This window comes from Triturus cristatus, chromosome 8, assembly GCF_964204655.1.
Source record: "Triturus cristatus chromosome 8, aTriCri1.1, whole genome shotgun sequence".
Classification (NCBI taxonomy): Eukaryota; Metazoa; Chordata; class Amphibia; order Caudata; family Salamandridae; genus Triturus; species Triturus cristatus.
The window spans coordinates 204,633,834-204,651,647 of NC_140591.1; the positions used below are offsets into that span (position 1 = coordinate 204,633,834).

At 45.3% G+C, this 17,814-nt stretch overlaps 1 protein-coding gene across 1 annotated transcript in view; it reads left to right on the top strand.

The window, feature by feature from the left end:
• The window catches only part of DONSON (DNA replication fork stabilization factor DONSON), a 99,388-nt gene that overhangs the window by 50,310 nt on the left and 31,264 nt on the right, over positions 1-17,814 (top strand). Inside the window, exons 3-4 of the mRNA XM_085621361.1 lie at positions 8,768-8,962; positions 14,485-14,663. Of these exons, the coding sequence (XP_085477487.1) occupies positions 8,768-8,962; positions 14,485-14,663 (374 nt within the window). The remainder of the gene's footprint in view (positions 1-8,767; positions 8,963-14,484; positions 14,664-17,814) is intronic.

A 17,814-nucleotide genomic window follows, 5' to 3' on the forward strand; every position in this document is an offset into this window, starting at 1 on the left:
CGGTAGTCAGTTGGTCCTTGGTGACCTTGCCCCAGCAGCGGCGTGGTAGCTGTTGGGTGCGGTGGTGTGTGGTGGGTTTTCTGAAGGTGAAGTGGACGCATCTGTGGTCGGTCCAGTGTGGTTCGGTGGTGTGGTTGAAGGAGACGTGGGGGCTTGCGGAGAAGATGGGGTCGAGCGTGTGTCCAGCGGCGTGAGTAGGGTGTCGTTATGAGCTGTTTGAGTCTGAGGTTGTCGATCAGGGTGGTGGAGTTGGTGTCGTTGTTGTTCTCTAGGTGGAAGTTCAGGTCCCCGAGGAGGATGTAGTCCGTGGAAGCGAGGGCGTGGGTGCTGATTAGGTCGGCGATGGTGTCCCTGAACTGTGGGCGGGGTCCGGGAGGTCTGTAGATGAGAGTTCCTCTGAGGGTGGTGTTGGGGTCGGTGTGGATCTGGAAGTGCATGTGCTCGGCGGTGGTGAGGGTGTCATCGGTGTTTGTTGAGATTTTGATGGAGTCTTTGTGGATGATGGCTATTCCTCCTCCCACTCCGTTGGTGCGGTCTCTGCGGGAGATCTTGTAGCCCTGTGGGATGGCTATGGCGATGTCTGGTGCTGAGGTGGCGTTCAGCCAGGTCTCTGTCAGGAAGGCGACGTCGGGGGCGGTGGAGTCTAGGAGGTCCCAGAGTTCGATGGTGTGCTTGCGAGCGGAGCGGGTGTTGAGGAGGATGCAGCGGAGGTGGTTGGGTTCTCTGGCTGGTGGTATGGAGGGTTGGATGCTGGTGAATCTGCAGTTCCGGCAGGTGAAAGGCCCCTGGGTGCGTTTCGGGGTGGCCCGGTAGCAGGGGTGGTCTCGTCTGGTGTTGAGTGCGTGGAGGGTGCTTGCGTCGTAGTGCAGTCTGGCATTGCGGGGTCCAGGGGTTCTGGCGCTGGGTGCGGTCCAGGCGCAGACGGGCTTTCCTTAGGCGCGCCCGATGCGCACGTCCGCTGCGCGCCCGCTTCGCGGCCTCCATATGAGAGCAGAGGGAGGGAGGAGCAGCCGGGAGGTGGGAGCGGGGCAGCCAATGGGAGTGAAGGGGGCGGGGCCGCAGGGGCTCAGCGGCGGGGGAAAAAGACGGCGGGAGAGGGACAACAGAGCACAGGGGTACAGAAAGCAAAACACAGGGGCACAGAATGAAAAAACAAAGTGGCACCGAAAGCCAAGCGCTGGGGTACAGAATAAAAAAGGGAGCGAGCAGTCAGGCGGCAACGGAGGTTCAACCCACAGGGGGCTGCGTGGCGGATGGGGGGGAGCGACCTGCCTGGTGACAGGGTCAAAGGTCCTGTCCATGTTTATGATCTGAATATGAGAATTTTTTCACTCCTGTTTTAGACACAATTTCATAGTTCACTTTATTTGTTTCGGCAATCGCTAGTGGTACCTTTGCAGAATGTTGAACATTTGCGAAGAGCATATCAACAAGGACATCTTTTTGTAGCACAGCTTTGGCAAGTACATGTAGGTGTAAGTTCTGTGGGTAGAGGCTTTAGAAACTGTGTAGGTTTTACCACCCCATTAATAATAATAATATGAAATTTATAATGCGCTCAGCTTACCCGGGGGCATCCCGGCGCAACAGACCAGAAGGAGAGACTCAGCTAATCACTACTATGGAAACAAGTGGGTCTTAAGAAGTTTCCTGAATGGTAGGATCTTGGGCTCTGAGCGAATCTTGAGGGGCAGAGAGTTCCAAAGAGAGGCCACTTGCACAGAGAAACGCCTGCCCCCAACTTCCCAACCCTAACTTCCCAACCAAATTCACACAGATCTAACTCTACATATGCATGATACAAAACATTTAAACCTCTTCTGTTCAAGTAGAATGCTCTTTTAATGTGTCTATGCACAGAATATGACATCGGTGGAAGGTCCGTTAGCGGGACTGATCTCTTGAACTCCCTGTACAGACTATCATCAAATATGTGACAAGTCGGAATTCTTTTTCCACACACAGTATTATTCTACGTCTTTAAATTCACATTCTTCTTCTGCCTCTAACTACTTTTAGAAACTTCACAGGTTCAGCAGTTAAAGTTCCAAGCTTTGTTGCAATTGTGCTCAGTGTCTTCACCTATAAGAATGTGATATGAACACTGGGCATCTCTGGGTCAATTTTCTTGTACGAAATATGAAGCAGGATTAAGTGTCTTTTCTCTCCTCTTCCATAATGTATCCATAACTATGACGATCCTTGACTTATGAACATTGCAACAAATCTAAGTAGTATGTGTCATTTGACAGTAGAATGACTCGATTGGAACCATTTGAACAGTCCACTCCACATGTGGCACAGCACAAAGGTCCGCTTCCTCCAATTTACTGTTGAGTTCTTGAACCATATGTCCTGTACCTTTTTGCAAAACTCTCAGCAGGCACCATCTCCTCATTGCCAATCGTTCCACTTGCAATATTTGGAAATTCAGTGTTCACTGAAGTATCAGCAATGTTTTGGCGATTTTTAACATTTCCAAGTTCATCTTGTTCGATGTTGATGACCAGAATGTATCAAGTTGCACAGGTATAGGTTTCAATTTTTTGATGCAGGCAAGGCCAATTGTTCCACTTGTAGACCATTGCCTGATTCTCTCACATTCTTTGACAGATAGTTCAAGATAACTGTCAAAGACAATGTGCACACTGACTTTGATATCTGTAGAACAGTCTGAATGACATCCCCGGAGTTATGCATGGATGAAATCGTGAGCATTCGCAATTGTGATGTATACTCCACAACAACACCAGTTTTCATTGAGGACACCTTTTCAAATTGAAATTCTTCATGTGAAAGTTTATTTTCGAGCTCTTGTACGAGTTTATGCTTCACAGGTTTGGTTGCAGCATCTCCATCAAATATTGCGTTTGTTGGAAGAAGATAATGCAACAGAATATCCTTGTTAAATCCTCCCTTTCTTTTGCTACATCCATCTGTGTTTGTGAAAGTTGTTTTGTAGTGGCTGGTTGGATGAAACTCTGACATAACCACTAAAGCTAAACTTCCACGCTTTCAATACAAATCTCTCCTGCTTCAGTTCTGCGTATAGTTGCGATCCATTTTCCAGGACCTCTAGTAGACTTGTCTTTATATCGTTATCAACATATTGTTTGGTCATGAAGTTGTCACACAGGCTCGGTCATTTCGAAGGAGTTTCCTTGATGCATGCATGGCATGAAGAAGGCTGTCAACCTGTTTATTAAAACGTTACCATCTCTTTCGTGTTGAGGAACAGTTTCAAGATGGTCCATTAATTTTGAATTGGTCATCTCTTTGAAAACATTGCAAATGGAAGGGACTTCATGGTAAACTAGCTGCCATTGAGCAACATATGCCCTCTTAATGTCTGACCAACAATTCCCTCTGAGCTTTTCTGTGATTTATAGATCGTTTGTTCCAGTTTCATTTCTGGAGCCACAGCATTGAACCTTTTTTTCTGTAAAGATGTGGGTTTTTTTCATCTCTAGCTTCATTCTTTCCAGATAACAGGACCCATATCTCATGTAGTTTATGCAATCGAATTCGTGAAACACGATAACTAGTGACTCCACAGTTATCTTGTGCAGCTCCCAATCCCCTTCCCGATCAGCATGTACCAAGTTTTTCACTAGAGCTATCATGTGTAAAACATTTCCCTAGTACTTCAAAAGTTCAGATTTTTCTCCACATTGCTTGCCAAACTCTATGAACTTGGTTTTCTGATTTTGAACTCAGTATATTGAACATTGGTTGGCTTTGCACTGTGTGTTTTGAATGAAGTGCGCCTTGTTCCTTGTTCACATCTGAGATCAGATATGCAAAACCTAATTTGTTATTCTTATTCCAGAAAGCTTTCCAGTGCAATGTTTCTATAGCCTCGTATATGATGAGCATACCTTGTAAGAAACTAACATAAAAAATTCCGCTTAATACTGACTGGACGCTTTTGCTTCCAAAGATTTCAGCCTCAAAAAGTGCATAGTCTATGCCACATCTACTGACAACTTCTTGCACATCGCAACTGAATTTTTGTAATGTGGAAAATGCCTATCATTGGACAATGATCATCAAATTGTATTGGATTGCTCATAAAAATGTCAGCTCCAATATGGAAAACACCTTAATCGCAGAAAACTGGCTAGATGGGCTTATGTTCACGCTGAGCATGCACATTTTGGATTTTTTTTTTTTTAAAGAGCTGTGTATACTGCTGTGTAGTTTGACTGGCGATGGTATTACTGGTAAAAAAACCAACCTTTTTCAGTGGGACAGTATTCTGGGAGATCAGGACATGCATTCCAACCCACAGAAGAACTGGCTTTTCTGCATCCTCCAGTCTGCACCAAATAAGCAATGATGAATTCAGTTAAACCAGCTTTGCAGACAGCAGCATCGGGTAGAAGATCCATGCCACTAGTAGTGATTTTATCTGTACACAAAAAGGTAGGAGGGGTCCAAGGGAAGTATAAAGAACATCAAAGATTGGTTTCCAAACAATTAATAATAACCACTGAAAAACCCTTGGGTCGAAGTTGCCAGACGGAGAAAGACACTGAAGATTATCTTCATGATGCTTGTGGGAGAATCCCTTTGTTGGGAAGAAATCCCTCACCCACTGTGGGTGGCATGCTTCATCATTGGGACTCTCCTCGTGACAGGAAAACCTAGTCCTGCCATGTTCCTAATTGTAAGGATATGCTAAATCCTGCAATGAGAAGGAGTTCTGGTTGGGTAGAGGGCGCAGAGCAAAATAATATATCCACTGTGGGGGTAGTGATATTAAAACTAGCTAACAGGAGCGGCAGAAATGACTGACTCGTGTAAAAACAGTGCATAGTAACAATGGGGCGACCCTGTGTCCCTCAGAACCTTGGTATCTATACAAAAAGCTACAGTTGGTTCTGTCGGGTAAGCACAATTGCTTGAAACAACATCAATTTAATCATAAACCATACACTTGAATAAGTACCAACATTACTCGAGAAAAATATAAGCTGGAAAGACAAACCACTTTAAACAATAAAAAAAAAAGTCATAAATATTTACTAATGTGCTATGAGTATTTTTTTATGTACTTTTTAAGGAGGCTGTCGGCAATTCAATAGAAATGGGTTGACAGTAAATAGTGACAAAGTGCTTAGCGACATTGGTGAAATGAGTATCATTTATACATGAGTGAGACCAAGACCTATATTGTAATTACAAATTCCAGTATCATCAGGTCTTTTGGTTTCATAGTACCAAGAAACCTTGCAGTCTACCAGAGACACTTGATTTCTCACAACACTGGCTGACTGAATAAAATCCCCCCGTCCTTTGTACAATTTGTAAATACAATGTCTTTGTCTCACTCACGTATAAATGACACTTTTTCACCAATCTCACTAAGCACTTAGTCACTTTATTTATTGTCACTCAATTTTTATTGAATTGCTGGCAGCCTCCTTAACCTGTTCGGTGCTCTGGATGGCCCCTGGCCGTCCGACGTTACGGTGGGCGCAGGCGCAGGACAGCCGGGGGCCGTCGAAACACGCCCACTCATTAATTCCCCCCGCATAGCTGGAGAATTCGCGCAGCGTTGAAGGGGTTAAAAAGTACATTTAAAAAAAATGCTCCGCACAGAAGTAAATACTTATGACTCTGTTTAAAGTTGTTTCTTTTATGTTCCAGATTAGATTTTTCTCAAGTAATATTGGTACTTACTCAAATGTATGGTTTACGATTAAATTCATGTTGTAAGCAAGGATTAAAAACAGAGCACCGGCAGTGGGGATTTATAACTGCAAGTATCAGACTAAAACAGGTCTAAATGTTTCAGCCTTTTAGACCCAGAAAGAGGTCCTGACTAAAGAAGCGACAAAATTATGCTACTGCTTGACAAAATGTGAAGTGATAAATAATAAAGATGAATACAACACCATTTATCTTACTGATTGCATGGATGATTTACTGGTCAAACCTGTCGTACGGATAAGAGGCCTCACCTCAACCTGGCTATAGCTCGGTGTAGGGGCACCCCTCTTTCCGTCAGTACTCCGGACAGTCCTAAAACTGCAAACGGAGGCCTCCGGTGAAGCATGCCACCTACAGTGGGTGAAAGATTTCGTCCTAACAAAGGGATTCCCCCACAAGCAACATGAAGATAATCTTCAGTTTCTTTCTCCGTCTGGAAACTTAAACCCAAGGGTTTTTCAGTGGTTAGTAGTGATTTTGCACATGTTTGCAAGCCAGTTGGGTTATAAGTTTGCAGCTTAGTTTGTTTATGCCTACAGCTGACAGTTTGTTTTCCAGCAGCCACTTCATTGGTACAGTCTTGAAAAAGCACCATGGCTGTATAATCTGTGCTGAATGTTCCAGACAAATAAGAACGGTCTTCAAAATTATCAAGAAAGAGCAACCATTGTAAATCCTTTTCTGGTAAAGTGGCTTGGAAGTGGTGTGCTGTCTGATTCACAAGATTGTACAACACAAATTGCTAACCAGTTCCTGCATTGTACTATGTTATTATAACTTGTTGATACACCAATCCTATTTATTGAAGTGATTAGCTCTTTACATTTGCACTTATCCTAGATTGCGTGGGCTGTCAACATGTGAAGCGGAGTTTTTTTTCCTGTGTTTAATTCATAAAACCTGATTTGGAAAAGACCGTATATTTGCACAACATAAGCCTGTCGGTTCATGGGATTGTCTTCTACCCATATATCTTCAAAGCCATCATCGGTTATGTTGGCTTCAGTTCCGAGCTCAAGAACTTGAGTTTGTAACAGTTTTGCTTTGCTGATATTAAACAATGATGTAAAAAATATTAAGACAACATCAGGCATTGTTGTTGACTCCCATAATTTGCAGAGCCCTGAGGCATAACAAAATGTGTCTAGTCCAAAATCTAAATCTCTCAGGACGTTTCTTAAAATGGTTCCTGCTGATTTTACTGCATCCTGTGATCTTATTTTGGCAGCAAGAACTTCAGGAGTCAAATCAGCTGAGAACACCAGAAGTGGCTCATTCTTTTTGTTAGACTAACAAAAAGGAATTCTTTTATTGTACATTTTCACCCCAAAAAACTTAATTTCATTATTTTGGATCAATACAAATTCATCAATATTCACCATTAATTTTCTGATCTCACGGGGTTTCCACACGTAGACAGCACTCGAGTGGCTTTGAAACCAAATTTGCTTTTTCAAAGAGTGCAAACTTAACTGAAGGCTGGCGGTTAGGTTGCCGCTGGGAGCTCATAGTACGTTCATATTTTTTAGTGTATGCACGCATGCAGTTTGAGTGGGCATACAAAGCCGCTGCACATACGTTCACCTTGCTGTTTTAGATCAGTTACTCAGCTGAAACCTTAATCTTGTAAGAAACTAGATGAAGATAAAAAACGTTTGCCCTTTGAGACTCTCATACTCTGTACTTTGTTCTTCCGTCAATCCCTTTGGTCCTTGTCCTGGCTAAACCACAGATAACACATAGATAGATGCCTACCCCTCGTTCACCTCCAACAACCGATCAGAAAGCAGAGGATCTTCAAAGTGGATGGGCATTGGGTTTGGTTGCCGTCGCTTTCTCAGACTGATTCTTGTGATTCACTGGTTTCTGCAATTTTTTTAATGACTATTTTCCAAGCCTTTTTTCCATTGTATACAACTTATAGCAGTTGTTACAATGATGGAATATTTGATCCTTCACCCATCAGCTTCAATCTTTTGTGAACTTTGTCTTGCTGCATTTCTGCAGCATCTCTAACTCTTCTTTCCAGCCGCAGTTGATGTTGGCTTTTCTTTTCAATTAGTTTGACATGATTCCTTTTTTTTGTTGTTGGAGTCCTCAGATTTGTAGTTAGCAACAATGTCAGGAGGTAAAGATCCTCTGTTACCATTTGCTTCGCTCATGTTTAGAAATTTGAAGCCATATAAAACCTTAAACAAAAACATCTTCAAAATAAATAAATTACCAACATGATTGCGCTAACATCATTATAGAGCCGTCGTTTTTGAAAATGGCGGAAGGGTTGCTCTACAGAGTTACTTTCTGTCTCTATAAGACTACTTGACCCCCAAAACCTATGTTTTGACACCAAAATGAAGTACATAAGGTCTCATGGTTCCTCAAATATTACTGTAATCGTCACTGCAACACATCTGCCATTTTAAAAAATGTAGTCAAGAAAAATTCGGCCCGGATTAGCTGTCTGCCCAAGCTAAATTCCTTCTCCAATGATACAAAAACACCAATCAAAAATGAAAATCTCCGGACAACAATTTATTTACAGAGTTATATCAAGGGGCCAGAGGGCTATGCAGTACATCTTGAAAAACGTACTGTTATTGGGGTATCCATTATAATTGTCTCTTGTGTGCACGCAGCCAAGTAAAGCCCCAAAGTATAGTTAAATACATCTTTTGCTGTAGTTTAGGGCACAGGCTTATACTATTTCTTGTCAACTGAAGGATGACAGACTGGTGCTAATATTTAGAATGTTCGGTGTATCCGTGCTAAGGAGAATAAACGTGGGCTTCGTTTGAAAGACCGATAGGAATCATCAGTGGGTAGGGAAATCACCATTTATTTGTGTATTCCATGGAAGGAACCAGTGGTGCAAGACTGTTTAACACTTTATGGGCAAGAAATAGTTTAACCGATGAAAAGGATCTCTATGGTGTCAGTGTTTAATGCTCTCGCAGACTAATTTGCTGAGCCTCTGGTCAAAGGGCTCTTGAGTTTAAGAATCTCATGCTATTTAAAAAAAAATAATAATAATTTCTCAATCTGTTTTGTATAGAGTCCTCAGAAAGCCTCACCGCCTGACTCTTCAGGAACCGATGCATTTCCTGCGGACTGGAGCATTAAAACACGCCTACTGTTTACCTCTTCTCTACCTTTCACCTGGGCAGATCACCTAAAGGCACAAGAAGAATCGCAAGGGCTTACCATGCATTGTCGAGCAACAGCAGTCAATCTGCCACTGAGCATACAGGTAAAAATGGTTCAAGCCAATGTGCCTTTGTGCTTTGTATCGGATGTAATTCCTGGTTTGTTTTTTTTCTTTCTTTTTTCTTCAGATTGGCGGCATTGGCTGTATTTTATTGTGGGTGTATCACGGCTATGTTGGTACGCCTTACATAGACAATGATCTAGCAGTAATGTCGGAGAAAGTGGTTTTCCACTAAATGTAGGTTTGTCCGAGCTAATAGAATACATTACTTTTGTATGTACAGACTTTTGCTGCTGGCATGGTCTATGACTTTGAGGTGTGCGATGTGTACAAGAGTTAGCCACTTAGTTGCAAAGAACACATTGCCTTAATTTGAACAGCAAATTATAGGAAATATGAAATATGGAAATGGCTTGGATTGTTGCGAAGGAAATAAGCTGTTCCATGAACCTGAACAAGTTGGGAAAGGGCAGCTGTAATCTAATTGGTATTTATCCATTTTTAGTTTGTGTTCTTTGAAAAAAAAATGAACTAGTACAGTTCCACTTTAAACTGATAAATGCATAGTCCCGCTTAGACGTATGTTAGGACTGTAAGTGGCCCCTGTGTGAAGTACAGCTGAACACTTGTCTGAAAACAATTGTTTAGTGGGAGAAATGCATGTCCAAATCTGCTGTTGATGAAGGAAATATCCCTTTAAGTCCACATGCTTTCACTCTGTACAGAGTATGGCGGGTCAGTCCTAATTGAGAGCATTGAGCACCACTCGGGGGGAGGGGGGGAAATGACTATGTTGTATTTTTCCATATACAGACGGAGCAAAATATTGTTTTGAATCTGTATTAGTGTGAAAATCAGTGAAAACAAAACTGAGCCTTAATCCAACACAATATTTTGGACGGTGGGTTAGGTGTGATATAGAAGCAATTTTACAAGCAATAAAATTGTGCTATACCTCTTATCAGAATATTGTTCTGTCAGCAAAAAAATGTTTTCTATCCATAACCGTACCATGAAAGGGCTACACCTTTACAGTTCGCCCCACCTGTCACAATATGGGCACGGCTAAGCTATTTCAAAGACGAAGGGAGGGGGGGACCAGGAGTTAGTTAATGGTCCAGTGCCCGTGCTCCATACTAACGATGGACGTAATCGCATGCGTCACCACTTTTACCCCGCTATCTAACCAAATAAAGAAGATGGTCAACCTCCACTGGAGGATCCTCAACACCGATTCACTGGGTCTAGGTACCCTGTTTTGCCATCAGACGGACCACGAACCTCCATGACCAGCTGGTCAATACATGCCAACGAGCAAAACAGAAACCCCAGGAAACCACGTTGTGGAATCTCCCTGCTGTGACTGGACACTACCCCTGTGGCACATGTGGAGCCTGCTCTTCAACCAAACATACCCAATCACTGCAATTGGATGAATTTGTGTGGGAACAGCGTAAACACACCAATTGTAACACTAACTGTGTGTACTTGATCACCTGTCCGTGCCTTCTTAGATATGTGGGGATGACAACTAGAGCCATATAGGTGAGTATCAGTGAGCACGAGTACCTACCATCAGACGCGGACAGATGGCCACCAAGATGACCAACCACTTCATCGAAAAGGGACACCCCTGCGAGGCCATACAATGGACCATTCTAGAAGCGAACCCAATGTGGAATAGCCAATCACTTCTACGCTGAGAACAACGTTGGGTGCATTGCCTCCGTACCCATGAACGAGGCCTGAACGAAGAAATTCCATGGTCTGAACTCTAACCTTCGTCTTACATGTTCGTTTCCATGGGCTAAACTCTTGCTCACATTGGGTGTACTGTGAGTGCGACACAGACTCCAGTGCATGCAATATACACTTATATGCCCCAACGTCCTCTTTAAAACCAGGGAGACACCAGCCCCGCACATTGAGTAGCCCCTATGCCTTTCATGACCGCCTGCGGGTGCCATTTTAAGTTCGCTAGCAGCACTTTCCAACCCCACATTATCGGTCCCACAACCAGTGATGCCTTTATAAAGCTGGGACTACTACACTAAACTCTCTCCCTCACTCGGAGTCCTAGCTGGGGGGGGGCGAGTACGTTACTATTTGGTTTTGGAGTGCGCCACCTACTATAACCCTTGTGCAGACACACGATCACTGAACACTTTAAATAACAGCATCATGTCCAAAACACATGAGTAACCTCTGTCCCCCACTCTACACACGTGCTGTCCTTCATTAGCCCTTTAGGAGTCCTGACACAGCAGGCATGCGCACCTCTGCAGACACTGGAGCGATGCACACATGCGCAGCCTGGTAATGACTAAGCATACCGGAAAGAGGAGCCTCCCACGGGCAATTAAGGACAGTATTTGTAGATGGGCCCCGCTGGCTCTCCCTCACTTGCAGGACGGGGCAGGTTAATCGGAGCCGACACCCGAGCTAATATGTAAGTACTAGGATGTCGGCCAGGGCGGCTAAGGATTACGCTGACTTAAGGAAAAGCAACCAAGAAGAATGTTTGATGCCTTTTTCTGATCAGTGTTGCCGTACCTTTTTGTTACACTCTCTAGCCCGTTAAGGTGTGGGCACCCTACGCCATTAGCTTAAGGAGCACTTTTCTTCCCTCATTAGGTAAGGGTTGCAGCGAGCTTCTATTGAACATTTGCTTGTTTAAAAATTTTTATTAACATACCTCTGTACTCCTATTACTGGTCACCGATATGGACAGGAGGGACTACCATTGGCCCTCACCCAAACGTTCCGCACAGGTGGGTGCTTCTAGTTCACTACACTAGTACTCGCAGGACTAGTAACTTCGAGACCCCAGCCAGTGCTCCCTCATATCTCACGGGCACCACTGCTATTACTGATGCCCCCGGGAGGAGAGTCGAATGTGCCGCGGCTCCCCTGGGTGGCCGGCCAGCCCTCTGCTTGTTGCAGGGATTCTGCTCGTGCACAGAACTATGTGCAGGAAACCAGGACCTCCGTGAATTGCGTTGTTCCAAAAACTCACCTTAGAACTCCAATCCGACTAGCATCAGTATCCCATTCGTTCTCCGTATCCTCTCAAAGCTCCCAATGTATAGACCACCCAGAACAAGCGACTTAGAGTACTCTCAGGAATGGTGGGAATCAGAAATACCTGTTCGTTATTATTCTCATATCCGTCCACAACAAGAGTAATCAGAGACACGGTAAAGTTTAAAAATGTTTTTTATAAACTACGTGTCCTAAGATGCAGTACTTTGGCTAACATAGGCAGACAAATGATTAAAATTAAAACCATCAGCATTGTTACAATACCATAGAAAATTAAGGGAGAAATCATATTACAAATGATAGTGGAATACAACCACCCTCCCTTCGCTAGTGAGCTAGTATTATACTAATAGAAGGGCTCTAGGTTTGAATGGGGAACCCCATACCGTAAAGATCAGCTTAGGTGAATCACATCACAGGATCTGCTTTGCTTTGCGCCTGGGAAAGTTCTTCTCCAGAATGTGTCTCTAATGCATGCAAACTGCAATATTAAAGGCTCTCGACTTTCAGATATTTGCAGCTGTGTGCGTGTTGTGGCTAGAGCGTGGGCCGATCAACCTGAACTCAAAAACATGCCATTGTTTGGTGGCTCAGACTGTATCTGCACACAATGTTCAGACCAAGGTCCCAGTGCACGTCTAGGGTTGTGAACAACAGACAGTTCTCATGTGAAGAAAAGGCAAGCAAGCAGTTTTCAAATAATATGTATCTGCAGTGTCGTGTGCAAAAGTGGCAAGATGGCGTTTCTAACATCTAAGGCGCTTATGCTAACATAGCAATATATGTATCTAAAATGCTGCCTCCACTACAGGCTCCCTCCGTCCGCTTCCAGGTGTCATTTTACAGAGTGCCGAGAGTGATGGGCACTGTGCCGACAGGCTTGTCTCCTTCTCGGGCTGCTCTGCTCTCTTAACTTAGCACACTTTGCGTCTTCCACACCATGTGTGCAGGGAGGCACACCTACCAGCCTCCCTCACTCACTTGAAATATGTCTCTTGTTTTGACCTTTCCTAGGTCACGATCCAGAGTGGAATTTACTATTTAGTAAAATGCTTGGACTAAAGGACTTTTAGCCCCAGGCCCCCACTGATCGTCTAGAGGAAAATACTTACCCCTCTACCTTATTTATTACGTGCACAACACCACTCACTGTTCACTTTGGTCCTGATGAAACGCCAAGGATCGTTACGACCATAGAGGCGTGAAACATGTCGACCTTATAGTTACCTGGGCACATCGCACCTACAGGGATAACTCATTAACCTACTGGTTTTTTATTCTGCCAAGTGTACCACTTTATTAATGCACCCATTTGTAACTCTTAGGCAGTTTTAACGCTCTGCACGCACTTAATCAGCCTCCACAGAGTACTCACTCCACACACTCGCACGCATCAAACGGCAGTTCTCAAAAGATCTCCGATAAAGTGACCCTTCGGGGGACCTGTAGGGCATTGCAGCGCTGGCCCGACGAGGAGCAACTGCCCGATGACTAAGCATGACATCCCTCATGGTGTGTGAGGGCAACAAGAGTCAAGACTTGGTCTCCCCTAACGGAGTCCCAGACCTAGGACGCCACCCCTTTCCTCCCTTTGTTCTTCCCCCTCTTTTCAGAAAGTGAGGCAGTGACTCACTGCACTACTCACCCTGGAACAGTGTCCCCCCCCCCCCCCCCCCCCCCCCTGTTGTATTCACGGCTAAGCTAACCAAGGCCTAGCGATATAATCAAGCCTGCTTCTTAGAACATGGACTAAGTAGATTTTATTGTGTCTGCATGTTGATATTGGATGTCCGTTTTCGAAGAGAAAAGCTCAAGAGACCTGCAAAACTATAAAAATTGTTTATCTTCTGTTTTGTTGGTACCAGTTTCCCGACTATTGAGTCTGATCAGCCTATTAGTGCTTGACACCGAGTCAGACTGAAAAGAACTATACTAACTTACAACTGTACGGCTTGACTAACCAGTCAGGTCGGTTTCCTTGACTGTTAAATATTACAAACCTGATGCAGGAGGCGTCTTTCAGGTTTGTTTCTACTCTTCGGAAATCTTCGGGCCTGCTAATAGAAGTGCCCCTTATTTCTTGTAAACTTCATAATGGACAGCATAAACATGATCTTGGATCAGCCATTATGAATTGGCACGGAGGATATAAGTGGCTGGGGTAGGGGGAAGCAGGGTTTTCCTTGTGGTTTGCTACTTTTTATGGGCGTGCTCCTTTTGTGGCCTGCCCTTCCTAGAATTCCTACCAAGAAAAAAAAATGGATGCACCATGGGCACAGGGAATCCTCTAAACTAGTATTGTAAGGCAGAATGTAGGAGTGGTTTACAGCACCCATATATAGATCTTCAATTAATTATCCACTGGAAATGAAGGCACCCTAAGATCCAGTTTTGAAATATGAATTACTTTGACTAGGAAAGCAGATGTTTCATCATCTGCCTGTGATGCATGCTATGCTTAATGTTTGCTGTGTTTTAATGTACCACCCAGTGTATTTCCCATTTTTTTAATGTTGATATAGGAACCCAAATTGTCAACAGATCTGCGGTGTGCATTCCAGCAGAGCCTGGTTTACTGGCTTCATCCGTCACTGCCATGGCTGCAGCTATTCCCTCGCATTGGTGCTGATAGGAAAATGACTGGCAAGGCTATGCCATGGTCTCAGGATGAGGCTTTGCAGCAGGTTCTGATGAGTGAATGGTAAGGAAAGTCCAGAATTCCCTGTTGCAGATTGTGTTTTTTGGTTTGTTTAAGCTTTGCTCAAATATAGTCATGTTGGTTTATTCTGCTGAAAATCCTTGAAACTCATACTTTTTCCCAGCACGTTCGAAGGTTTATGTAGGGGTCTGGGGCATTAATAGCTAGAGAGCAGTTAAGCTGTGATATGCTTCCCCTCATCAACTTGCCTAATGTCAACTGCCTTCCAGAGGGTTGAACACTGATTTCTGTCAACTGATCTTTCTATCTTTCTGAAGCATGTCTTAGTTGAAATAATTTGGGGGGAAATGGGAGCTGTATTAAGTTCAGATTTGAGTCCCTCAAAGGATTTCAGAGTGGTTTCTTCTGTCAATTTTTTTTGTACCACCCAGTACGTTTAATGGCGTTCCACCATGATCTGACTGGCTTCGGGAAGGTATTGTATGGACTTAGACCCAAATAGGAGGGCTTGTGGATTGCAATCTGGGGGAAATGTCCAGCTCAAAACCTTGTGCAGGATCATCCCAATACTTGCTCTGGGACAGAGTTATGTAGATTGCCAAATATTTAAAGTTACCTAACTTCACTGGGAGTGGTTTTCCATTGCTTCTCCTCAACTGAGAATCTCACTGGCACTAGCACTGCTTTGTCCTTATTCATAGGGTGCCTAGATAAACATCTGTATGCGCCTAGTATTTTTATTAGGCGTTCAGTGGATGTAGGGTGATCTTGTAAGAATCGAAGGTTGTTGGGGACTTAAATGAATATGTATTCTTTGGTTGGTCTGATGAATTGAAATCATTCCCCACTGTATCCTCCCGACCACATTCAGCCACGGTTTCTGTAGCGAAGGCAAGTAGGAAGGGGCAAGAGTAAACACCTCTGTCGCGTCCCCTCTCTATTGCAAAATAATATTATAGTACCCTATTTCATACTCGGACCCATGCTGCTGGGTGCCGTGTCACAAAGATGATAACTTGGGTTTCGAATTTTAGCGTAAGGACCTGAAATAGAAAGTCACAACTTATGAAGTGTAACGCCTTTTCAGAATCTGTACAGTCTAGGGCACGGGTACTCATAGTACGGCCCGCGGGCCGTCAGCGGCCCGGCAAGCCTTCCTTGGCGGCCCGCGGACCTTGCAGACATAGTGCCTGTGCCCTGTGCTTGTCAGCGAACACCGCCAGTTACAGCAGCGCGGAGCTGTGAGGCCCGGCGATTCTTTTAAATGCCATTTACTTGTTAATGGGGCTTTGTTGTATTTCACCTCTTCTTAGCGCCCCTGCGTCTCCCCTCTGAATGAGTGGAGATGCAGGGGCGCTAAGAAGAGGTGAAATACAACAAAGCCTCATTAACAAGTAAATGGCCTTTAAAAGACCTGTGAAGTACTTGGGTGCGGCGGCCGTGTGCGTTCCCTGGAAGCTGTCAGCAAGGGGTGAGGTGACAGAGGACAGCAGGGTGAGGTGATGGAGGGCAGCAGGGAGTGAGAGCAGGGGGTGAGGTGACAGCGGGAGGAAGACAGAGTGCGACAGAGGGAGGAAGAGGGAGGGAGAGAGAGGGAGAGGAGGAAGACAGGGAGAGGAGGAAGACAGGGAGAGGAGGAAGACAGGGAGAGGAGGAAGACAGGGAGAGGAGGAAGACAGGGAGATGAGGAAGACAGGGAGATGAGGAAGACAGGGAGAGGAGGAAGACAGGGAGAGGGGGGAAGACAGGGAGAGGGGGGAAGACAGGGAGAGGGGGGAAGACAGGGAGAGGGGGGAAGACAGGGAGAGGGGGGAAGACAGGGAGAGGGGGGAAGACAGGGAGAGAGAGAGGGAGACAGAGGGGGAGGGAGGGAGGGAGAGGGAGGGAGACGGAGGGAGAACGGAGGAGGGAGGGAGGGAGACAGAGTGAGGGAGACAGAGGGAAAGAGAGCAATAGAGAGAGGGAGGGAGACGGAGAGAGGGAGAGGGAGAGGGAGAGAGGGAGGGAGGGAGGGGGACAGAAAGAAAGGGAGACAAACAGTGAGTGAGACAGAGGGAGGGAGAGAGAGAGAGGGAGGGAGACGGAGAGGAAGGGAGGGAGAGAGGGAGACAGAGGGAGGGAGACAGAGGGAGGAAGGGAGGACAAAGGGAGGGAGGGAGACAGAGGGAGGCAGACAGAGGGAGGGAGACGGAGAGAGACGGAGACAGAGGGAGGGATAGGGAGGGAGGGAGACAGAGGGGGAGAGGGAGGGAGGGAGACAGAGGGGGAGAGAGAGAGGGAGGGGACAGAGTGAAAGGGAGACAAACAGTGAGTGAGACAGAGGGAGCGAGAGGGAGACAAACTGAGTGAGACAAAGGGAGCGAGAGGGAGACAAACAGGGAGGGAGACAGAGAAAGGAAGACAAACAGAGTGATGGACGGAGAGAGAGACAGAGAGAAAGGGAGACAAACAGAGTGATGGACGGAGAGATAGATAGAGAGGGCGGGAGACAGAGTGAGAGATAGATAGATAGAGAGGGCGGGAGACAGAGTGAGAGATAGATAGATAGAGAGGGCGGGAGACAGAGTGAGAGATAGATAGATAGATAGATAGATAGATAGATAGATAGAGAGGGCGGGAGACAGAGTGAGAGATAGAGAGGGCGGGAGACAGAGTGAGAGATAGATAGATAGAGAGGGCGGGAGACAGAGTGAGAGATAGATAGATAGATAGATAGATAGATAGATAGATAGAGAGGGCGGGAGACAGAGTGAGAGATAGATAGATAGAGAGGGCGGGAGACAGAGTGAGAGATAGATAGATAGAGAGGGCGGGAGACAGAGTGAGAGATAGATAGATAGATAGATAGATAGATAGATAGAGAGGGCGGGAGACAGAGTGAGAGATAGATAGATAGAGAGGGCGGGAGACTGAGTGAGAGATAGATAGATAGATAGATAGATAGAGAGGGCGGGAGACAGAGTGAGATAGATAGATAGATAGATAGATAGATAGATAGATAGATAGATATATATGTGTGCATACCGGGTCTGGTGGCTCAGTGGATGAAGGCGTCCGCTGCAGTGGCCTGTGTTCAACCTATGGTCTACCTATGGTCATAGTTTTTTTTTGCTCTAGCCCCGCCCCCTCCCCCACTGGCCCCGCCCCCACCGGTGCGGCCCTCAGCCAGAAACCACACTGTAAATTTGGCCCC